General features: G+C 43.4%; 1 protein-coding gene across 1 annotated transcript in view; it reads right to left on the bottom strand.

Annotated features, from left to right (window-relative positions):
* Window positions 1-18,596: 18,596 nt before the first annotated feature.
* The window catches only part of LOC310782184 (NACHT, LRR and PYD domains-containing protein 3-like), a gene marked incomplete at its 3' end in the record, with an annotated part of 174,355 nt that continues 167,099 nt past the window's right edge, over window positions 18,597-25,852 (bottom strand). Inside the window, exons 15-18 of the mRNA XM_083642870.1 lie at window positions 23,560-23,733; window positions 23,316-23,362; window positions 18,822-18,974; window positions 18,597-18,601 (exon numbers count right to left, since the gene is read on the bottom strand). Coding sequence (XP_083498996.1) covers window positions 18,597-18,601; window positions 18,822-18,974; window positions 23,316-23,362; window positions 23,560-23,733 — 379 coding nt within the window. The remainder of the gene's footprint in view (window positions 18,602-18,821; window positions 18,975-23,315; window positions 23,363-23,559; window positions 23,734-25,852) is intronic.

The following is a 25,852-nucleotide window of genomic DNA, read 5'->3' as shown; positions in this document are numbered from 1 at the left end:
TAGAGTGTAGGCAGACATTACAGGGCATTATAGAGTGTGGGCAGACATTACAGGGCATTATAGAGTGTGGGCAGACATGACAGGACATTATAGAGTGTAGGCAGACATTACAGGGCATTATAGAGTGTGGGCAGACATTACAGGGCATTATAGAGTGTGGGCAGACATTACAGGGCATTATAGAGGGTAGGCAGACATTACAGGACATTATAGAGTGTGGGCAGACTTTACAGGGCATTATAGAGTGTGGGCAGACATTACAGGACATTATAGAGTGTGGGCAGACATTACAGGACATTGTAGAGTGTGGGCAGACATTACAGGACATTATAGAGTGTGGGCAGACATTACAGGATATTATAGAGTGTAGGCAGACATGACAGGACATTATAGAGTGTGGGCAGACATTACAGGGCATTATAGAGTGTGGGCAGACATTACAGGGCATTATAGAGTGTAGGCAGACATTACAGGACATTATAGAGTGTAGGCAGACATTACAGGACATTATAGAGTGTGGGCAGACATTACAGGACATTATAGAGTGTGGGCAGACATTACAGGACATTATAGAGTGTGGGCAGACATGACAGGACATTATAGAGTGTGGGCAGACATTACAGGGCATTATAGAGTGTGGGCAGACATTACAGGATATTATAGAGTGTAGGCAGACATGACAGGACATTAGAGAGTGTGGGCAGACATGACAGGACATTATAGAGTGTGGGCAGACATGACAGGATATTAAAGAGTGTAGGAAGACATGACAGGACATTATAGTGTGGGCAGACATGACAGGACATTAGAGAGTGTGGGCAGACATGACAGGACATTATAGAGTGTGGGCAGACATTACAGGACATTATAGAGTGTGGGCAGACATTACAGGGCACATTATAGAGTGTGGGCAGACATTACAGGACATTATAGAGTGTGGGCAGACATGACAGGACATTAGAGAGTGTGGGCAGACATTACAGGACATTATAGAGTGTGGGCAGACATGACAGGACATTATAGTGTGGGCAGACATTACAGGACATTATAGAGTGTGGGCAGACATTACAGGGCACATTATAGAGTGTGGGCAGACATTACAGGACATTATAGAGTGTGGGCAGACATGACAGGACATTAGAGAGTGTGGGCAGACATTACAGGACATTATAGAGTGTGGGCAGACATTACAGGATATTAAAGAGTGTAGGAAGACATGACAGGACATTATAGTGTGGGCAGACATGACAGGACATTAGAGAGTGTGGGCAGACATGACAGGACATTATAGAGTGTGGGCAGACATTACAGGACATTATAGAGTGTGGGCAGACATTACAGGACATTATAGAGTGTGGGCAGACATTACAGGGCACATTATAGTCAAGTCAAGTCAAGTTTATTTATATAGCCCTAATTCACAAGCATGTCTCAGAGGGCTTCACAGAAAGTATGTCTAGCTAATTCTAGCTGACACAACAGTAACATGAATATACAGAATAAAGATAACATTTGAACAATTGATAATATAGAAAAGATAAGAATGAGGGGAGAGCAGAGGAGAGCGCAGGAGAAGGGAGAATAGCAGGGGGAATGTGAGAGAGTGATGGGGTGGGGAGGGTATAGGAGGTGGGGAAGGAGCAAGAGGAGAGAGCAGGAGAGGGGAAGGGAGGGGAGGTGTGGGGGAGAAGAGAGCAGGGGGAGGGAGGAGGTGGGGAGAGAATGAGCAATATAGAGGGAGGAGAGGGGGGAGGTGGGGAGAAGATAGGAATGTGGAGGAGGAGAGAAGGAGAGATGGGGATGCAGGGGAGGGAGAGCCAGGGTAGAGAAGCAGGGGGAGCGTCCCACATCCCCCCCCCCCCCCCCCCAGAGAGGACAGAGAGGAGGAGAGAACAGAGAAGGAGAGGTGGGAGGGTGCAGGGGAAGGAGTGCAGGGGGAGAGGAGGAGAGAACAGAGAGGGAGAGGTGGGAGGGTGCAGGGGGAGAGTGTGGGCAGACATTACAGGACATTATAGAGTGTGGGCAGACATTACAGGGCATTATAGAGTGTAGGCAGACATTACAGGACATTATAGAGTGTGGGCAGACATTACAGGGCACATTATAGAGTGTGGGCAGACATTACAGGACATTATAGAGTGTGGGCAGACATTACAGGACATTATAGAGTGTGGGCAGACATTACAGGGCATTATAGAGTGTAGGCAGACATTACAGGGCATTATAGAGTGTGGGCAGACATTACAGGCCATATTACATTCCATACAGTACAGTAGAACTGGGTGTCCAGGTAGTGCAGTGGTAGATTCCCTGCCTACCAACACGAGGGTCACAAGTTCGAGCCCTTGTGTTACCTCCGGCTTGGTCGGGCGTCCATACAGTCACAATTGGCCGTGTCTACGGGTGGGTGAGGAGCCAGATTGTCTCCTGGTCACTGCACATGCGCCATCTCTGGCCGTGCCGTCCGTGGTTTGTCAATTCATATACTGGATCTGTCATGCCTCTTTTTTGTCTTGTGGGGTGAGCGTTAACCTTTTTTTTTTTAGAGTTGTGTTCAGACGTACAGTAGATGTATCTATACGGCTGGCTACTGCGAGACTACACTGAGAGCAATGCTCTCTTTTTCAGGAGCACTCTGTTCACACTCACACACACATTCACAGCTGGAAGCGGAACAGTACAACGACAGTCTGATCTGCTGGCCACTGGTTGGGGTTAAGGGCCTTGCTCAATGTCACCAGTGAGCCCCATCCCCATTTATCCATCCTGCCGGTCCGGGGGACTGAACCAACAACCTTCCGGTCTCAAGCTCACTTCTCTAAACTTTAGGCCACCACTACCCACCACCCCTAACCACCTGCATTACATCCTGCCAATGAAGCATGTATTGGAGGAAGCATGTGCTACCTCTCCCCGGATCAGCAGAGGGGGACCGGAACAGCATGGGGAATTGACCAAATACAATTGGGAGACAAATGGGAGAAATTGACACATTTTAAAACTGGGATAGTTCACACAACTTTAATACTACATATTCACACCTCATTCATTCATACATATCATATCACACCCTTCAGCTAATACTTCTGCTCTCACTCACAATGTCAAAATATAAGCAATATGATGTATATTTTTTGAGATCTTAACGTTTGTTTCCGATACTCTTGTTTGACTGCCAGCTGTAGGCTAGAATTGGACCTGCTGTACCAAGCAACCAGGGGGAGACGTAGGATTGGTCAATTGGGTCATTGCCCAAGTGCCCAAGTGCAAGGCTTGGTTGCAGGCAAATATTTCTCTACTGATTCCAGCCACTATATTGTAGTAATGAATGTGTGTCCTATGCTCAAATTATGTAATGGACAAGTTATAGGGACATCATTTTTGTTGGTGCGTTTTACTGACATTGTTCTGGGCCTTTGAACTTTTGTAAAATTCATAAGTGGACCTTCAATTAAAAAAAAGGTTGAGTACCCATGATGTGCTGAGTGGGAAAATGGCATGGCTGTATTATGGTCAAAGTAGGCCATCTAGTGGCCAAAAAGTGAAACAGCTGAGAAAAGGTTTGGCTGAAGATGTATTCTTCTTCAACACCAGCCTGTGTTCTATTCATCCAGTTACTATACATGATGTTTTGTTGTTTTCTTTTCTCACATTTTTTTTTATCTCAGCCCTGACAAATACCCCTTATGACAAAAAAGACTTAAACTAATACTGAAACTAAATCAAAACTAAACTAAAATGAAGCATAAAAAAACTAAACTAGCAAACATGCTTTAAAGACTAATTAAAACTATTAAAACTAAACTGAAATTGAAAACTAAATTTAAACAAAAACTAATGAAAAATTAAAAACTATAATAACCTTTACTCTCACCTGGCTCTTCTCCCTCTAACCACTTCACATCCCACCACAGCTCAGGCACCATTCTTAAATATGCCGACAACACAACCACAACTGGACTCAGTAGACTGCAGATCTCCACCAGAACGCACATTAGCCCAACCCATAAAGAGTTAAATTGGATCCCTGTTGAAGTAGAGTTCAACAGCTAAAACTGATCATGGTCTATAAAATATGGCAGGATCTTTCACCAACTATTACTTCCAGTTTGTTCGGGACACTCATAGCCTGAACATGAGAGCTAGCATAGCGAACTTGAAACTACCCAATCTGAAACGCAAAATTGGGAGAAGTACATTCCTTTATACCGGGGGAGAGGAGTGGAACAAGATCCCTAACAAAATTAAATCTGCAAATTCTCTGAATGGTTTTAAAAACCTTCTGAGAAAATTCTTGCTGAGTAAACTAGAGTAATGTGCCAGGGTGGGAATTACACGGATGACCCTCCCTCTGGCCGTGATGCCCTGAGCTCCCTAAGGCCACCTTGGCTGTGCCCTGGTAGCAGCCTGCTACTGTCAGTTGCTTTAAAAGTGTCAGTGGTCTCAGTTTAATGTAACCTGCAGTATGCAAAGGGGATGTGTCATTTGCGCGAAGCGGCCGACCCGGGTTCGAATCCAACCTGCGGTCCTTTGCCACATGTCATCCCTTCTCTCTCTCCCCACCTTTCCTGTTTGCCTACTGTCCTATATATATAAAAAAAAGGCGAAATGCCCCAAAAATAATCTTGGAAAAAAAAAGTAACACACATTTCAGAATCTTCACAATGTCAATTGAGCAATGACCTATGTGGCCTTAATTGTGCCCTAAAACAATATGTGATGCCGAAGGCCAAATGGCCTTGCCCCTAAAACGACAAAATTCCCACCCTGGTGCCAGCCTTCCGTTGAAATGGTTATTGAACTGTGTGTTTTTGTTGATTGTTCCATTTGGTTTATTTGATGTTATGTATGTCCTGTTTTTATAAGACCAGGGACGATTGTTTCTGATTTCCTCCCGTTTTATCCCCAATTGCACTTTTGAAAAGAAAGTTACGACCACGACTGTGATGAGAAAGGGAGTTAAAGTTGGCTTTAAAGTCATGTATGACACAGAACTGATCTTCATTATTATTAATACGCATTATGGGATTACCACCTCTAGAAATGTTGATTTCAAAGATGTTCTCTCCTATGAACTAGCACCCATCCTGACAACTCTGTTTGATGACTCAGGGGAAATGAGGATATGCAAAGCCAAAGCAGATTTGAAGAAGAAAACAAGGGTTGGACTGTATTCTGTACTATTCTGGATGGCTGTGTGTGCAGACCTATGGGGTGTCCCATGGCCAGCATCAAGTCAGACCAACCAAGCTCTAGTCAGTGACTATGTGGATTCTTTCAATGAATATTTGCAATGACAATGGAGAATTGGAGATGTTTATCTTATATTTGATAGGTTGAGTTTTGATGGGGAAAAAAATGTTTGATGAAAAACATTATGCTGCTGTAAAACTACTACGGCCAATCCCTCGCTGGCCCCATGACATTAGACCTACAGGAAGAGTCCTCATTAGGAGCTACAGTAGACACACTTTGAGAACTCTTACCAGCTGAGCTGTGAGTCGATGTGACCAAGTTCCAATGCACAATGGAAGAGGCAAGGGGGGAATGTGGAAAGCTGCCTCTCAGAGATGACAAGTGCAGCCTTAGTTTTCTTGGTGATCTATCTGCAGACATAGAGGCTGTTGTAACCCAAGCCACAAAGTTCATGTGTGCTCTCTATGGAATTAATGATGTGACCTCTATGACTGGTGCCAGGTGAAGGCATGGATGGACAGTCAGGGAGAAAGACTGTAACTAAAATACCAAAGCTCTGCTCTCTGCCGCCGACGTCACCGGCCTTCAGGGAGAATGTAAAGAGAGCCCATTTCCAGTGTGCCATCTGGAAGACGGCTCTTCATGAACCATGATCCCACTGAGCAAGGCCAGATTAGCACCTCCAGGTGGCCCTGGGTACTGAAGATCCCAGGATACCCCCCCCCCCCACCCCTCCCCCAAACATTGCACTCAGACACAAGAAGCACCCTAGGAGCTCCTGGCACCTGGGTACTGAAGAAAGATATATTTTTCCGGATGATGGCGAAGGCTAGGCGAAGGCATAACCCGCCCCTCTCTGCCTCTGATTGGCCTAGCATCAAACGTTCATCCAAACACATTCGCTTGGCTATCCTGCATCTCTTTCTACAGTCTGTGGTCAGACTCAGTAGGTCAGATAGACAGCAGCATGCTAGCCTGCATGAAAGTCGCCACTGTGTGTTTATGTTTTTAATATAGTCTTTATCTATGGTTTATAATGCTGCCGCTACTCTTGGCAGAGCACGTATGTAGCCTATTCACCTTATTCTTTGCTCACACATGGACGCTTCCGCATTACGTCATTTTGTAATAGTATTTCCGTTTTGACTTGCCAAAAACTCCGCAGGCAAGATGGCTGCGCACAGTCCGCATTTAAACTGGCAGAATTACTCCGCCATAAACTAACATATCTTGGCCAATACGTATGTAACATGCAAAATAAAACAACCCGTAATATCTTAATTTTATGTAGAATGCAGAGGATATGTAACTGTTTAGTTAAACTTGCATTCCAGGAATATTGTGCTCTTAAGACGACGTTAGTGGAGTGGACGTTAGGTTGCGCACCAATGTTAGGTTGCGTAACCTATGTGCGATTCGAAATAACGCATCCGAGATAGAAACGTTATGAATATAGCCACGTTATAAACAACAAACTAACGCTGGTGATCCGTATGGAATCAGTGTTACTCGAAATGGTTAACGGTTATATCAATTTGGTCATTCAGTGGCATTTTACTGCCATATAACATAACTAACTAGTGGCTAATATTATTAGCCACTAGTGGCCTTCGCAACTAGCACTGAACCGGAAGAACAAATACGTTTGCGTTGAACGGGGAAGAGAGAAAAAGTGGGCGTGGTGAATAAGGTGAATAGATAGAGAATTGATCAGGGTGCTATAAAAACAGTCAGGGTCAATGCGCATTACAGTGAACTAATTCAGCTCATTGTAACACAAGAATCACATGTATTTGAATTTAAATATTAATCAGAAGAAAGAAGGTGATGAAATTTAGAATGACAAGAAAAAATACATTCATATGCCTGTGCAATAGAATAAGTAGGCCTAAATAACTCAGTTATACGGTTTAATTGTAATGTTTCATATAATAAAGTAAGATCTCACACATAACCTTTTGATTCTATATGCTGCCATCTGCCATCTCATACTTGTTGATTTAATGATTGTTTTGCACCTGCTGCTCACGCTATGAACAAATGCTTAGATGACCCTTGTATTTTCAGCAGGAACTAACTGACTGTATAGTAATTTTAATAAAGTATGTAGCTGTCAGCAAACACACCACTAATAGCCTATCTAGTTATAGGCATAATGCTTGGAAGCCTACCCCCCCCCCCCCTCCCCAGGGTACCGCCTCCCCAACCCCTCCCCTGAACATTACACTCAGACACAAGAAGGGGAAAAAAAAAAGAAAAAAAAATTGGTCAGAGTAAAATGGTCTCTCCTGATTCTAAATATAACTGAATCGCTTTTTTTGACCAAGTAAATCTATTTTTTATAAACATTTTACAAAATTTCTATGGAAAAATGCATGACTGACCAGTGACCACTTGCCCACAGCCATCCAATGACACTCAATCATGAGACTTACTGTAGGTCGCTTTCACATATAAGCTGGTGGACTCGGGGGGGTGAAGTTGCAATATTGTTTCAATTTGGTCCGGTTCACTTTCACACAGCAATTTTCCAAGCGCATCAAACTTTCTGAACAATGTCTTGTGATCGAAACAGTCACTCATCCATTGGACAGAATATAGAGGGGAAATCTCTCCTCTTCTGCCGCCTTGCCTGCTGAGGACTGACTGAACAACACAAGTGAATCCGCGAAACGCAACCCATAAAGAAACACCACCTTTATGCGATATTGGGATTTCTGGTTTTACTTTGGTGTTACTATCAAATAAATATTTTACAAGAATGTGCCCAATATGAGCAGCAGATGACGAGGCAGCGAGCTGTTTGGTCCAACATCATTCTGCAGATGAGACAAGGGAGGTAGCGCGGTGCGCACCGACCCGTGTGTGCGCCGCAGTGTTTGTTTTGCTTCCTTCTACCGCCTTCTACTCATGATGCACTGCCTTTCCTATGTTTGCTCTTGTGTTTGGTTCGGTTTGCTTTTACACCACAAACAAACCGCGCTAGAGTTCACTTGCAAACGAACCGAGACCCACGTTTTAAAGCGGACCAGAGTTTGCTTGTTTGTTCCGCAACAGAGTTCGTTTGCGATTTCACACCACACCAAACGGAGCGCACTATCCGAGGAAACGAACTCTGGCGCGGTTAAAGCGGACCAAACAGGTTATATGTGAAAGCGACCGTAATCTTCTTGGAAACTATTTTTATTTGACTCTGATTGGTCTTAGATTTGTGTCATAGTTCTGTGGAGCCCGACAATGTTTTTTTTGGAGGGCCCCTTCATACTGAGGGCCCCTGGACACCTGCCAAGGTTGCCCATAATTTGTAGATCCGGCCCTGCCACTGAGTATGGGTGGGAAGGGAATAAAGAAACTGAGGCCATGTCCACACGGAGACGTGTGGACTAAAAAACACGGAGAAAACACGGAGACTAAAAAACTTTAGCGGATACACCTAAACTCGTCTCCGTGTGGACATGGCCTGAGTCCCTCCAGCCTGTCACACTCCCTAGCGTCACAACAACCTTCACCAGATTACATCATGAGGGTAGTCTGTTGTTCATGCAAAACCAGGGCCTGTTGGATGTGTATCAGTCAATCTGGCTTGTACAATGGTTTGTAAGTGTAATGGGAGTTCTCTCTGTAACAATGAACAAACAATACAACTACCAGTCAAAGATTCTGACGCCGAGGAGAAAGACATTGATAAATAACTATCAGCGAGCCTCGATGGATGTTTATTACTTCTACCCCATATTCTATGATCTGTGCAGTGACAAACTTTACTTGACTTGAATCGAGTACATACGGTATTTGGGTGTATTTTTGCAAGCCTCTATCATTATAACACATTTAAAATTGAAATATAATCAAGATTGCAACCGCTTCTATAAACGGCTTTGTGTGACTTTGTCTCGATCAATAACTAGATTTGAAATTCACTCACTTGCTCCTGCAGACTTGTCCGCCTTCTTATCCATCAGTCCTCTACTTTGTGGGGAAACCAGATCCTTCATCTGGTGCACTTGTTGCTCCATGCCAACATCTGCGGCATCTTTCCGATCTTTGAGCTCTTCTTCCTCATCTGCCCGGGAAATCCCCAAATCAATTCTGTAGAATGACCCCAACCAGGCACAGTTCCTTGGCGCCGAACAGGCCACTTCATCATCAGCACCCCCCACTACCATCTCATTACATCCAAAGACAAATCCCATCCTGTTGAGGTCTCTAGTTCATCCAGTTCAAGATCCTCGCATGAGATGTTACTCCCCGAGATTTGTGTGTTGTGTGTATGTGTGCGGGGGACTGTGATGTCACTCAGGCAGTTGTGTGTGTGTCTGTGTGTTGAATGCATTTGCAATTGCCCAACTGTGATGTCACTCGAGCAACTGTGATCTTATCTTATACTAGAAATCTCGCGCACTACGCGCTCTCGATTCGATGCATGGCCTCGCCCGCCCGGCAACAGCTCTAAGCTGCGCAAGCTGTTAATCTGTAAAGAAAAAAGTCTAGTTTCAGATATGAAACGTTCATGCAAGCCTTTGCCTTCAATAGTCATGATGACTCTTGGGGTACATGAGAAGTAACAATACAGTGCTGTGAATCATTTCAGCACCATGAAGGACTGGACAGCAACAGACTGAGAGTGGATTGGCAGTCAGTGGTAAAGTAACAGGTTGAACATTTTACTACAGTAATACAAATGTTGTCTGATTAAATATATGATTCGTTCATTTTCCAAATTACTTGTCTAAGTACCGGTACTCAAAATGTACTGTTAACACCATGTTCAGTTACACTACAGATAGAATACATTACATTTACAGTTAAGTTAAGTTATCCTTTATTTATCCCCATGGGGAAATTCATCCTCTGCATTTGACCCATCCTCTACTAGGAACCTTTCTAGAACTAGGAGCAGTGGGCAGCCACAGTGCAGCGCCCGGGGACCAACTCCAGTTATTTTGCAATTGCCTTGGTCAGGGGCACTGACAGCAGTATTAACTAGGGCTGTGCGATTTTGCCTAAAACTAAAATTGACGATTTTTTCTCTCAAAACTCGATTTTCGATTTCGATTTCGATTTTTATACTATTATACTTCTCTAAACATTTGTTGCCCTGCAGAGCTCTTTTCCCCCCTTTTTTCCATAATTGACAATTTACGCTTTTACTCTGAAGGTAGAACAACTCAACTTCCTGTTTTAGCTTGCCGCTGCTATGCTTAACTTCCTGGCTGTTGCTTGCTAACTTGACACTGGTGGATTTGCGTGTTCCTCCGTGAGATAATTATATTAGTGTCTAAGCGACCACCCGTGCTCGGAGTTATATCTGTACTAGAATAACACAAAGTCACAACAGGAATGCGTGGAACTGCGATAGCAGTTAGGGGGAAATTCAGACACACAGGGACAGGTGAGTCAGCTGAGGCTGATAACTTACAGCCATGAATACAGCCAATCTATCAGTACTCGGTAGCCTCACGTGTTGTTTTGTTATTATGTGAACTGTAAAGGCAACGTTTCATCGTCCGGTGATAACGTCTGTGTTCGTGTGCGTGCGTGAGTGTGTTGTGGCAATCGTTATCTTGTAGGCTACAGCCCGCAGTGCAACAAGCTGCGCTCAGTGCTCACTCTGTGCTTTTTGGTCGGAGGTGTTGAAATAAGTCCATTGCGCTGCTGTCTTTAGCCAGTATCACAGCCTCTAGAGAGACTTTACAGCAGGGAGAATGGACAAGTAGCAGCATGCAAACATGAGAGAGAGCCGCCCCGCGTAACGTACTTACCCTAGTTAAAGTGAAAAAAAAAAAAAAAAAAAAAAAAAAAATTTAAAAAAAAAAAAAAAAAAAAAAAACGATTTTACGATTTTCATTTTTTTAACATCGTCCTAACTAATTAATTCGATTACGATTCAAAATCGATTAATCGCACAGCCCTAGTATTAACCCTAACGTACATGTCTTTAGGTGGTGGGAGGAAACCTGAGCACCCGGAGAAAACCCACACGAACACGGGGAGAACATGCAAACTGAGAAAGGACCTGGAATGGACTGGGGTTTCGAACCCGGGACCTTCTTGCTGTGAGGCAACAGTACTAACGACTGAGTCCAATGCCGTACAATGACTGATGAATCAGGTTCAGAGTGAAATGAGTAGAACATCTATCTGAAAATATGAACATTAACAAAGATGCTGGTTTGTGCACATAGGGCCCTATCGTTGCATCGGCGCAGTTTCTAGGCCGAGCGGCAGGCGCAGATCAAAGCAGTGGGCGTGGACAGGCGCACTTGATATCGTCGTGCTGGCGCTAGATGCAGCCCAAAGCATTACAACCACGCCTTTTAGGCGTAAAATTATGCACTGTCATGCTCATTGGATAAGTGCAATAAACGAATGGCACGCTTGCCTTTTTAGCTCCAATTCCACTGGTCCCGCAAAACCAGACGAAACCCAAGCCTCTGATCCCCCCCCCCCCCACCTCCCTTCATCCCGTCTGTCTCCATATATCGGCTATTATTCCATATTATGATGCTTCTCAAACCAATCTAACTGCAGTTTAAATACTGCAAGCATGTAAATACGCTACACTATAGCAAGATCAAAGTGAAAATAATGTTCTATGCATCAGCTAGAAAAATATAGCCTATTAGATTGGTGAAAGTTTGTCCAGAAAGATATCATTTTCTCTTGCCTGCTGCAGGAAGGATGATGCACATAAATATAGCCTACATTATGTCAAGTCATTGCATAAATGTGTTTTTATTGTAAAACTAAATGTGAAATAGGGCCAAGTTATTGGAGGGACATCACAGTATAGCAGATGCCATTAGAAGCGCGTTCCGAAGCGCGTTCCGCTGTTACTTCTCTAAATCACGTTAACTCGACAAGGGGTATATATAGCCCCAGGAGGACATATATGTTTCACATAGGGTGGTGTTTTCATTTCGATGTTTTATTTGGTCCAATATTGAAATGTTGACAATGGCAGGCTGTGTTACCATTACACATTAATTTAGAACTACCTTTTATATCTATTTTGGCTCATTTGGTTGCTATTTAGTAGCGAAATGGAGAAACACAATGCATGCTGGGAACTCAGAGAGAGAGAGAGAGAAGGGTGACAGAGAAGAGGCAGTGAAGGCACAGAATAGGCCTGCTTTTCAAAAGCGCAAAGCGCTAAATGTACGCCAGGTCCCAAGATATCACTAGGCTGGTATTTAGCGCCGACACGCCCACTTTGGGACTGCGCCACGCCCATTCGGCCTAAAGCGCATTTGGCAGCCTAAAGCCTATTGCTATCTTGCCGAAACAGGCGCAAGGCACGTTTTTTTGCGGTTAAGGCCCGTAATAGCGCCGATGGCCTGTGGGAGAATAGAGCCCATAGTGTGTGTGTGTGTGTGTGTGCGTGCGTGCATGTGCATGTGCGTCTTGGGCCTTGTCTATCTGCCCCCTAGTGGTCATTAGGAGACTCTCACTCTCTGAGTTAAACTGCTTGTTGGAAAATATGCAGACCAAACAGTAATTTAGGAGAAACTGTAATTCTGACAAACAACAGAAAACTAAGTTTATCTCAGAATGATCACACACGCCGCCCGACTCCTCACCTGCACAAAAAAGCGTGAGCACATCACCCCGGTGCTTGCATCACTCCACTGGCTCCCCATCCGATACCGCATCGATTTCAAGCTCTTACTCATCACTTATAAATCCCTCCATGGTCTAGCCCCCACATACCTGTCCGATCTCCTACACCACCATACCCCTCCAGAGCACTATGGTCAGCCGACCACCTGCTTTTGGAGGTGCCCAGGTCCAGGTTAAAAACCAGGGGGGACAGAGCCTTCGCAGTAACAGCCCCTAGACTCTGGAACTGCCTCCCTCTCCGCATCCGTGCAGCTCAGACCCTGGACACCTTCAAATCCCACTTGAAGACTCACCTTTTTGAATTAGCTTTTAAATAAAGCCCTCAGCCACCGTTTTAATTTTCTTTTGTTTTCCTATGTTTGATGTATTTTGCAACCGTGTAGCTAGTCAATGTCTTTTAACTCTTCTACTCATTTTATTTATTTTTTAATGCTTTATATAGCGTATATCATTTGTTTATGCCTTCTTGCACTTTTGTGAAGCACTTTGGTTGCGGCTCAGCCGCTTGTAAATGCGCTATACAAATAAAATTGACTTGACTTGATACAAAATGTCCTTTATTTAAACTGGACAAATAATATAAATCAATAATTTATTTAACTAGAAATCTTGCGCGCTACGCGGGCTCGCATATGCAGCTCGGCTGCTGCGTGGCCTCGCCTGCTCTATTGGCATACGCAGCGCACAATTGTTCAACTTTGCATCGAGTGCTCAAGTGACATCACTGATGATGTCATAGACCTTTGCATAACTGATGACACCACAATTGCTCGAGTGACCATCACTGATCACATCATGGAGTGCTCGAGTGACGTCACTCAGCGCGCAATTGCTCAATGTCACGGAAGAAATATGTCTTCACAAAACTGAATAAAAGTAAAAAAATAGAAACAAATGTGTCTTTGCTGTTTTTTATTATTATTAACAGAGTAGAAAATATTGTCTTGACAGATTGGTCTGACTCAGACTGTGTCTGGGTGCGAGGGAAAAGCGAATGTGTCTGGAGCGGGATGGCTCTTTGTTGAAACACTTTACAATACGGCAACACACATGGAATAACTCAGCTGAGCGCATGATTTCAATAAGAACATAACATTTTAACAAGGGCATACATCAGACACAGAGTCAGATACAGAGTCAAGGGAAGGCCACCCGCTCATGGGTTCATCACTGAGTTGAGACATGTCTTCTTTGACAATGAAGTCTAGCTTGATCTTTAAAATAGACAGTGGCCGGGGACATTTTCTTTCTGTCCCAAACAACATGTGAGCTTAATTATCAAGATGTTTTGGCTGTTCTACTGTAACTTAATGAGAACGCCAGCTGAATAGGCTAGACTGACCACATATTGAGTATAAGGAATATGATAAAAAATTATGCACACAACACACTGAATATGAAGATACTGTAAGTACATAATATGAATGTGTTTAAGATAAGTACAAAGTATAAGTATACACTCTATTAATGTGTTAAGATAAGTACAAATACATAAAATGAGTATAAAAGATATAAAAAGATTAAATTTGCCATCACACTCAACTTCGGCCTCGCCCGCAGCTCAGCTGCTGCGTGGCCTCACCTTTCCTATTGGCATGTACAGCGCACAATTGCTCAACTTTGCATCATCGAGTGCTCGAGTGACATCACTGATGATGTCATAGACATTGTGACATCACAATTACAGTGACATCACTGATGATGTCAGAGACATTGTGACATCATCAGTGGGACAAAAAATTAAACAAACAGAGCCCACTTACTCCCTTTTATGAATGAAAGAATGAATGATGATGTGACTCGTTGACCATGATCACATGGTATGGAGCACAAACAAAACATCCAAAAACAATATACAATAGCACACGGCATGGCTACAGCACATATCATTTAAACAGAGGCAGGACATTCTTCAAAAAGGCACCTAGTTTACACATAACTTTTGGTCTGTCTGATTGTAGTAGTAAGATCAGTTTAAACATAGATGGGCGATTTACATAATATCTGGGTAAATATAACTCTGAAATTTAAAATAATTGCATTCCTCCATTCAAACAAAACATGATACTCATCTCCTACACAGTTGTCACTACAGAGGTTACAGATCCTCATACTAGTCCTTTATATCTGCCAATGACCTTGGGAATTCTGGTGTTATTAACCCTGAAGTTACAGACTGCATGTCTATACTTTTGGTTTACACACAACAGGTACTTTTCCAGTTTGAGCTCTTGTTTGAATTCTACATACAAATCACAAGATGACATGCTCCTGAGCTCACTATGCCATCTCTGCATAAACCTATCCTTCAGCCTTTAGTTAGCTATATAAAAACAAGTTGTAAAATAATAAAAGTTACAAGATAGAGAACAATCAAATAAACAAACAAATATATGAGTACAAAATAAAGATAGCAGATATAAAACAAATCAATTAAAATAAGTATAAAAAATACAAGTTGAGCTGAAGCAGACTGTGTTGCACAGTTGATTTCATTACTGTTGACAAAATGTGCTATTGTAAGTCACTTTGCTTGACCAATTATTTCTAAGTCACTTTGGATAAAAGCATCTGCTAAATGCTGTAATGCATTGGCATTCTTGGGCTCTTTCTTTTAGGACCCTAAATTTCATCTGCGCTCACCTAAAAAACATCCAGATGAACACATAGGTACCGGCCATGTTATGGCAGCTCTCTGGGAAGCGGGTGTAACATGATAGCTCCAAAGTCGGCCAAGTTTTTGACAAAGATAAATGGGCATGACTACTCAAACGGGTCCCTTGACCTCTGACCTCAAGATATCTGAATGAAATTGAGCTAATCAGAACACAATTTTACAGGCTACAACATAGGGTAGGCTATAGCTCCAGGGTCCTAAAGACAGTGTTCTGCAGGCAGTGAAAATATGTTATTCTTGCCTATTTTGTTTCTCTATTTCTGCACACTGGCACCAAAACAGTAGTGAGGAAAGTGGGTGTGGCTACAAAGCTGAGACTCTTCTTGTGAATCCAAACAGCCCAATTGCATGAATGTGTGATGAAATAGGGCCTCATAGTAACATTCCAATGTGATGACAGCATCTTTTTTTACTTGACCTTTGACCTCACCTGACTGTATAAAATGACCTATTGTGAGCTCTAGGATCATCACAGCCTTGTTAAACTCTCTAGACCCAGAATGCAGACACCTAGACCATTCAGAACATGTATGGGATGTTCACGGAACATAAGTGGGTTTTTCTGAGCCATTTTCAGGAAATACTGCATAACGTTTTGTTTAAGGTGAGGAGGTCTTCAGGTGGAGTTTTGAGTAGATTTGAACTGATACACTTTATTATTTTAAAATACAGTGTTTTTATTCTCATAGAATTGGGCTTTATGGTATATTTACAGTACTGTATATATGGACAGTAAATTGAAGCATTGGAATAAACCCTCACTCATTGTTTTGTACCTCATATCTGCTTTGGAAGAACTTTTTGGTTTGAGTCTTTGCCTTTACTAACTGACGGTCCTCAATTATATTATCATATTATTGTGCTGCTTGGCACAAGTTTATACTGATACTCCAAAATTAACTTTGAAGTCCTTTATATCATTTCTCAAATGTTATTATTTACAGGAGAGGATAATTATCAAGGATAGTCCAAAAAAGTGCTGACATGGGAGATCCTGACAATAAGAAACACCTGGGATAGTGAGTTGTGGTATTGACAACACAACCAGTAAAGTTGATCCTTGTACAGAACAGTGGAAATATGAAAGTTGATGAAGAGATTTACACCTGTGGACTTGGTTCTGTCATCTTTCATGTCTTGGTCTTTTTAATTTTCAATAAAATGTCAGCGCGCGTACACAAACATACACACAGACACGCACACACAAACATACACGGGCGCGCACACATACACACACAAACATATACACAGGCACACACACAAACACGCACGCACACACACACACACACAGATAAGACACACACACACACACACACACACACACACACAGATAAACACAGACACACACACACACACACACAGATAAACACAGACACACACGCACACAGATACATACACACACACACACACACACACACACACACACACACACACACACACACACACACACACACAGATAAGACACACACAGATAAGACACACAAGCAGATAAACAGACACACACATAATCAGGTAACCTCACACCCATTACACCTAAATACTGTGACGTTTTGACCCAATCCGATTTGATTATCGGTATCGTTGTCTAGGGGACTGGATCAACACTCACATGCTGAAATATGGACCGTTACACAGGCTGGATTTGTCAGAGAAGAGAGGGAGTGCACTTACTCGGCTGGTAGGCCGCGTCTGGTCTGAGAGCGTCTTCTCCGGACAGCTCTGCTGTTTACAGGAGGCATCCACAATCGCCTCTTGCCATCAGATGGGTCCAGAAGTGGACGAAAATAATATCTAAAACATGAGCTGGTAACAAGCGGTCTTCCCCCGCTACGATCTTCTTTCTTCTGAGTGAGACAACTAAACCTCTACTGTACCGAGAGCTTCTGCACGGCTAGACGGCGGCCATTTTATAGACATTCTGGCCACCCCGAAATAGACACAAGGGCGCCACCTGCCATCACAATTGTACACCACACATCTCTTCATAAACAAGATCCAGCCATTTCTCAATATACAGTAAATTAATATTATGATATCTATACGTGAAGGGCGAAAGGGGAACTGTCACAATACACAGAAACATACACACGCACACATACGCTTGTGCAGACAGATAAACAGACATAAACACACACACACGCACGCACGCGCGCACACACACACACCGATAAACAGACACACACAAACACACACACAGATAAACACAGAAACATACCCACACACGCACACACAGAAACATACATGCACATGCACACACGCACGCGCAGGCACACGCACACACACACATAAATGTAGACACACATTCTGTCCCAAATATATGCACAAATACATACATTTTATGTGGGATTTCTGTTTTCCACACATGCACACTCTCTTACACACACACACACACACACACACACATGCACACACGCGCACGCACGCACGCGCACACACACACACACACACACACACACACACACACACACACACACACACACAGATGAACAGACACAAACACACAAGCACACAAACACAGATAAATGCACAGGAACATACACACGCACACATAAACATACAGACATACATGCGTGCACGCACGCAGGCACACACACACACAGACATGTGTGCGCGCACATGCATGCACACACACACACACACCCTGATAAACACACGCGCACACACACACACACACACAGATAAACACACACACAAATCCACACACAAACAGACAAAAACCCACAAACAGATAGAAACATACAAACACATGCACACACAAGCACACGCACAGATAAACACACATGTATCTTTATATGTATGTCTGTGTATGTGTGTGTGTGTCTGTGTGCTTGTGTGTATGTGTGTGCGCGCACGTGTAGGTGTGTGTGTGTGTGATCCTGTACAGAGTGAAGCATCATGTCAGCAGCTGTGTTTGGTCACAGTGTGTTTCTCTCTCACTCTATCTGACACAGAGACACTGAGGCACCAGCATGATATACCCTAAACCCAAACCCAGGGTAAAGTGGTTCAGTGAATGTGGAGTTGAAGGTGTGGAGGTGAGTCAGTGTGTCAGAGGAAACTGTGTAGAAGGACAGAGAGCAAGCAGGCCAATCCAGATAGACTGCTACTCTGTTAGACACAGAGGAGGAGGGGGGAGGTATGACTGTTTCTCTGTTATTGTGCTTGGCAGAGTAACCACCATTATCAAGGCAAATCAGACACCAGGACTTTTCATTCTGTCCAAGCACACAGTCATCACCCTGTCCTCTCCTGCTGATTCCTCTGTAAGTCACTCCTATCTCAACCTTTCTTTCCCTCTCCACCTCCCAGTAACAGCGACCAGTCAGACCATCTCTACATAGCAGCTGAGGCCAGTAGTTAAATCTCTCTGGGTGATCAGGATATGGCTGCTTCTCTCTCACCATCGTCACCTTTCTGTTGTCTTCAGACAGGAGGAGGTGTCTCTCTGCTGTGTTTGGGTCCAGTCTGAGTTCACAGCCATCTGATGAGACAACAAGACTCAATACAGCAGCAGCTTCTCATCTAAAACACCTGTTGTGTTTATTGTTATTCTATGAATAACTTCACTGTTAATTATTCAACAGCTTAATTGTTGTGAAAACTTTATATTCATTTATTAATCACAAGAAAAGGCAACAAACCTCTCTGTCTCTCCCTCTCTCTGTGTGTGTGTGTGTCTCTCGCTCTCTCTCACACACACAGACGTGCGCACGCGCGCACACACACACACACACGCATACACTCACACATTGACGCGCGCGCGCACACATGGACAAGGCTGCGAGTGACTTCTTATTCTGTCTCTCTCTGACTGTCTCTGTCTCTCCCTCTTTCTGTCTATCTCTCTCAGTCTGTCTCTCCCTCTCTCGGTCTCTCTGTCTGTCTGTCACTCCGTCTGTCTCTCCCTCTCTCTCTCTCTCTCTCTCACACACACACACACACGTGCGCACACACAGAGACAAGTGACTCTGACAAAGATGTGATTCTTTAGAGCAAAGGCAAAACCTGCCAGTAAAGAAACACTTCAGTGAGGTATGAGACCTCACAATTTTTTTTTTGGAAGGATTCTTCAGTTGTAATTATTATTTGAAGTGTCCATAAACTAATTCCACCACAGAGTTTTGTCTTAATGGACTATGATCCAATTTTCAACTTTACTTTAACGTGACCATATCTATTGAGAGCACTGAAGACGTATGAAGGAACTTAAAAGATATTAGAAAGAATAAGGACAGTTTCTGTAGTCCTCCCTCCTTTACTTTTGGATCAGGCTAAATGAAGAACGATTGATATTTAGAGTTTATAATGATGATGACGCAGGAATAACATCATGACATGAATGAACAGCTGTGTGTCTGTGCTCATCCAGAGCAGACTGAGAGAGAGACAGAGAGAGAGAGAGAGAGAGAGAGAGAGAGAGAGAGAGAGAGACACACACACAATCATATTCAAAGACCGTAAACACAAGGCTTTATCGTTCACCGTTAAGATGTGAAGTATGCATCGTTTATGTACGTGTGTGTGTGTGTGTGTGAGAGAGAGAGAGAGAGAGAGACTGAGAGGGAGAAAGAGAGTTTGGACACCTGGTAGTCTCTCAAGCCAGACTGTCTTTTTTACATTCTGCGAATGCAGCTTAGACAGTCTGTAATTCACACCCACAGAACATGGACAAAGGAAGTTGGGGGGGGGGGGAATGCTTCAGACTGGAGGAAGTTCGAACTGATGCACGTGATTGGAGAAATACGAGCGGGACATCCGGGACATCGCCCTATCATTATTTTCTCTGAGTTTCCCTTTCCGTTTTGACCAAGTTTTCCCAGCTCGAAGTACAGACGTTTTGGCGGAAGCATTTGGAAATTGCGAGAGCCAACCATCTGTTTTAGGAGACTAGACACCTGGGGCCCTATCGTCGCAAAAGTGGTAATTTTGCATTTGCGCTTGTTTTGCGCTCATTAAACGCTGCATGCAATGCAAATTGGGGGCATGTGGCTGAATGACCTAACAGTAAGGTGGAATGAAATTAAATGGATTTAAAGTGAACTTAGTCATAAGACTTTGCTATAAGTCAATGAAATCATGACTTTAGGACAGGCAGCAAGCCATGGAAGTGATAAAAGCTGTAGTTCCCCGAATGGCCACTTGAGGCTGGCTTCAAAAGGGAGTCGTTCCTGTTCTCCCCCATGTTAAAATGTCTCTGACTTTACAACAGGATTAAACGTTGTTTACAGCCTGGTTCAAAACACAGTTTTGGCCTCTATAGATAATTCAAGCTTTCATGACAATTGTACGAGGGTGAATTTTTATAACTGTTTAAAGTCAAATAGACATAGAAAAGACATTGTTTTGTGAGTGATTGACAGGTCGCCTGTCCAGTGATCGCACAACTTGCTGATAACAGACCAATAGCAGGCGGAGCTGCAGCTGTGTGGGAAACCTCTGGTCTTGTGCCATCTCGTGTGAGCTGCCAAAACGCCAAACTAGAGGCTTCAGAACGTGAGTCACACAAACCAATAGGTGACATCACACTGACTCAGTCCATCTCTTTATACAGTCTATGCTTTTAGCCAGACTACACGTCACACTGACTCTGTCCATCTCTTTAGGCTGGGTTCACACCGACGACCCAAGCCTTGCCTATGCCTTGCCTTTACCCACGCTTTTTAATAGGCGTCCGTTTTAGTCAACGAGGCTGTGTACACCGGCCGCCTGAGCGTGAACCCTGCGTGTACCCACGCCTTGCCTGTGCCTTGCCGATTTTATCGAATAGGCGTGAGTTCTATTTTGAAGCCGACAAGGCGCGTGCAGGCAGACTTCTTCTGTCAAGCCATGAAAGAAAAACGCACAATATCCGTCGGAAATGGAAAAGTCAACTGAATTTCAAAATAAAATGGAGTTACTACAACATGTTGAGCAGAGAGACAGAGAGATTGACGGATGGCTATCACGTGGGGCTTTCTCCCCGTCGGCAAACAAATCTTCATGAGAGAGAATAGCGACCGAAGAAGCAAGATGGACAATGTTGTTGTGCCAGCACATATTCTTGCAAGATCACCTCTCTAAAATGTCTGACTATAGTCAGACCTGGTTATACATATCCAGCATCAATAGAACATTAAATATATCCGATTTATTTTACCTAGAGGCTACCCATGACAATTCTGGACAACACGTGAAAAAATACAGTCGGGAGAGAGGAGAGGCGCTTGTGACTCGGCTCCAGGTTCGGCGTGCAAAAGGCGTGCGGTGTGATCGCAAAAGCGTGTAACAGGTTCACGCCCAGCTCGGCGTAGGCGTGGGTTGAGGCAAGGCAAGGCGTAGGTTGTCTGTGTGAACGAAGCGTTATACAGTCTATGCTTTTAGCCACAGGCTACACATCACACTGACTCAGTCCATCTCTTTATACAGTGTATGCTTTTAGCCACAGACTACACATCACACTGACTCTGTCCATTTCCTTATACAGTATGCTTTTAGCCACAGACTACACATCACACTGACACTGTCCATCTCTTTATACAGTCTATGCTTTTAGCCACAGGCTACACATCACACTGACTCAGTCCATCTCTTTATACAGTCTATGCTTTTAGCCACAGACTACACATGACACTGACTCTGTCCATCTCTTTATACAGTCTATGCTTTTAGCCACAGACTACACATCACACTGACTCAGTCCATGTCTTTATACATCTATGCTTTTAGCCACAGACTACACATCACACTGACTCTGTCCATCTCTTTATACATCTATGCTTTTAGCCACAGACTACACATCACACTGACTCTGTCCATCTCTTTATACAGTATATGCTTTTAGCCACAGACTACACATCATACTGACTCTGTCCATCTCTTTATACAGTCTATGCTTTTAGCCACAGACTACACATCACACTGACTCTGTCCATCTCTTTATACAGTCTATGCTTTTAGCCACAGACTACACATCACACTGACTCAGTCCATCTATTTATACAGTCTATGCTTTTATCCACAGACTACACATCACACTGACTCTGTCCATGTCTTTATACATATATGCTTTTAGCCACAGACTACACATCACACTGACTGTCCATGTCTTTATACAGTCTATGCTTTTAGCCACAGACTACACATGACACTGACTCTGTCCATCTCTTTATACAGTCTATGCTTTTAGCCACAGACAACACATCACACTGACTCTGTCCATCTCTTTATACAGTCTATGTTTTTAGCCACAGACTACACATCACACTGACTCTGTCAATCTCTTTATAGTCTATGCTTTTAGCCACAGACAACACATCACACTGACTCTGTCCATGTCTTTATACAGTCTATGCTTTTAGCCACAGACAACACATCACACTGACTCTGTCCATCTCTTTATACAGTCTATGTTTTTAGCCACAGACAACACATCACACTGACTCTGTCCATGTCTTTATACAGTCTATGCTTTTAGCCACAGACAACACATCACACTGACTCTGTCCATCTCTTTATACAGTCTATGTTTTTAGCCACAGACTACACATCACACTGACTCTGTCAATCTCTTTATAGTCTATGCTTTTAGCCACAGACTACACATCACACTGACTCTGTCCATCTCTTTATACAGTCTATGCTTTTAGCCACAGACTACACATCACACTGATTCTGTCCATCTCTTTATACAGTCTATGCTTTTAGCCACAGACTACACATGATGTCATCACCTTCACAGTAGGAAGTGAATGAATAATGTCACTTGCTGCTGTGAATGGACTTTCTATCGAAATAGTTGAATGTGTTGCTTTGTTTTCATGAATCAAACTAAATACACACTTACATTTCCTCAGACCTGGTTTCAACCACTGTACTGCATCATGGTCCACACTGGAGGAAGAAATAAAGTCACATCAGCACATTCTCTTTGATGATGGAAACATGGACATTTAATAGCCTTCAATATGAATGAGTTTCCAGACAGCATCAGTCATAACTGCTGTTAGACGTTAATATTCTTCATTATCTGGGTGTAACAGAGAAAATGTGTGACTCTCAGCCTTCTAGCAGACGTTTTCTCTCCATACCTGAGAGTCTCCAGTTTCCAGTGTGGATCCTCCAGTCCAGCAGAGAGCAGTTCCACTCCTGAGGCTCCTGGATGATTGTAGCTCAGGTCCAGCTCTCTCAGATGGGAGGGGTTGGAGCTCAGAGCTGAGGCCAGAGAAGCACAGCCTTCCTCTGTGAGCAGACAGCCTGACAGCCTGCACGCACGCACGCACGCACGCACACACACACGCACGCGCACACACACACACACACACACACACACACACACACACACACACACACACACACACACACACACACATTGCATATTGTTTCTTCAGTGATGTAGTTTGTAATACTGGGTGGTAAACAATATTGATAATTATCTTAGTTCGATTTCAAAATAAAAGCAGCTGATCATTTTCAGTAATATTGCTTACAGCAGTTTCTCTCTTAAACGTGCAGTATGTAATTTCCGGCCACTAGGGGTCACTCTCCTGAAACCTCTCTCAAAACAATTAAATGACAAAGGTCGTGTGTTGATGACTCCACAGCCACAAGGAATTGTGGAATGGCAGCATTAGCCACGTTAGCTTGCTAACGGAAAAAGCATCTTCCTTTCTTCAGCAACCAAGCAACGGATTTTCATCACTTATTGTATTGAAAGGTGTGACTGTAGTTGCTAACAAGTTAATGTTTTGGTCACCAGTGACCCCACAGAAGCTTAATTTAGCCTATGTGGGAGGGAAAAGCGAGGTTCTGAGCACAAGACGTGCCCTGGTGTTTTGTGTCCCCGCTCCTCCTTCAGTAGGAACGTTTCTCCTTGGCTCCTTTTATCAGCGTTTTCAGGAAAGAGGCGATGACGTCATCTACATGCGATCATGTGAACCGCTCCGTGTCTTTGAATAGATTAAGAGGGGCGGCTGTAGCTCAGGAGGTAGAGCGGGCTGTCCACTAATCGCTTTGGATAAAAGAGGTCGGTGGTTCGATTCCCGCCTCCTCCAGTCTGCATGTCGAAGTGTCCTTTGGCAAGATACTGAACCCCAAATTGCTCCCGATGGCGGCTACCATCGGTGTATGAATGGGTGAATCTGATTGTAAAGCGCTTTGGATAAAAGCGCTATATAAATGCAGGCCATTTACCATTTACCATTAAGGATTCCTCTGGGTTGGGACATTGTTGGAAACATTTAAGATAATGTAGGGACAACAACAAAAATATAGATCTATGACATAGGTCTACACATTTTTAGATAATTTAATGTAATAATCTCACAGAAGTTTACATATTGCATCTTTAAAACATAATTCTGGTCATTCTCAGCCTGGACCTAGTTTTCTAGTTTTACTCATGAAGATGGATGGATTCAACACTTCCTTCACTGTAGAGTTTGATGTAACTTCAGTTCAATCATTATTCCATTTAGTTTCAACATGAACTTATTTGTGTGGTGGTCTGTAAAAACGCTTCACATGGAGGGAATTTGACATGCTCTTAAGGGTTATTATACAACATGTAGTTCCGACCAAGCAATCTGATTGGTCAAGGACTGTTCTCAAATGAGCATAACAGCACACCTAGCCATTCTCAAATCGTTCATTTGAGAACACCCTCATCACTAAAATATCACTCCACCAGCCAGTCTGTTCAGCAGAGAACAGCAGCGGCCAAAATTCTGCAGGCAACATGCAACAGGCAACAACTATATTGCCTGTAACCCCACAGCATTTCTAGCCCATAAACTAACTAATAACTTGGCCAATAAGTATGTAACACACAAAATAAAACTAACAGTAATATCTTAATTTGATGTAGAATGCATAGGACATGTAACTGGTTCATTAAACTCACATTCCAGGAATATTGTATATACCGCACTGCTCCTAAAGTTAACGTAAGTGGCTCGCGCCAGAGAGCCTGGTTGTCCCAGACCCCACTCGCTTAGCGCCAGCACACACTCGATTTGGGGGTGGAACCCGCCAGGATTGGCCAACAACGACTCCAGTGCCCAGAACTGTCAAATCAAATCATCGACAGACAGGCAAGCCTCTCAACCCTCTTTCATCTCAGACATGCAGTATTATTTTCATTCTGATATGTTACCGTCCTAACCTGACGCTGCCAGATGAAACCAGCAGCTTGTTTGTTTATCTCTTCTTCCAACCATTCGTCAACAGTAAGTCCATCAAATAAATTAAAATGAACAACAAAACAATCCATTTAGCATGAACGCTGTAAGCTAGATGCTGCTTTCTGCACAGCTGTTTGTTACAGTTAACTCATGTGATGAGCATATCAGCTGGCTGACGTCTGGCTGACTCAACGAGGACTAT

This window comes from Poromitra crassiceps (assembly GCF_964638095.1).
Source record: "Poromitra crassiceps genome assembly, chromosome: 9".
Lineage (NCBI taxonomy): Eukaryota > Metazoa > Chordata > Actinopteri > Beryciformes > Melamphaidae > Poromitra > Poromitra crassiceps.
Note: the sequence above shows the minus strand (reverse complement) of the source record. Positions and strands in the feature narration are given on the sequence as shown.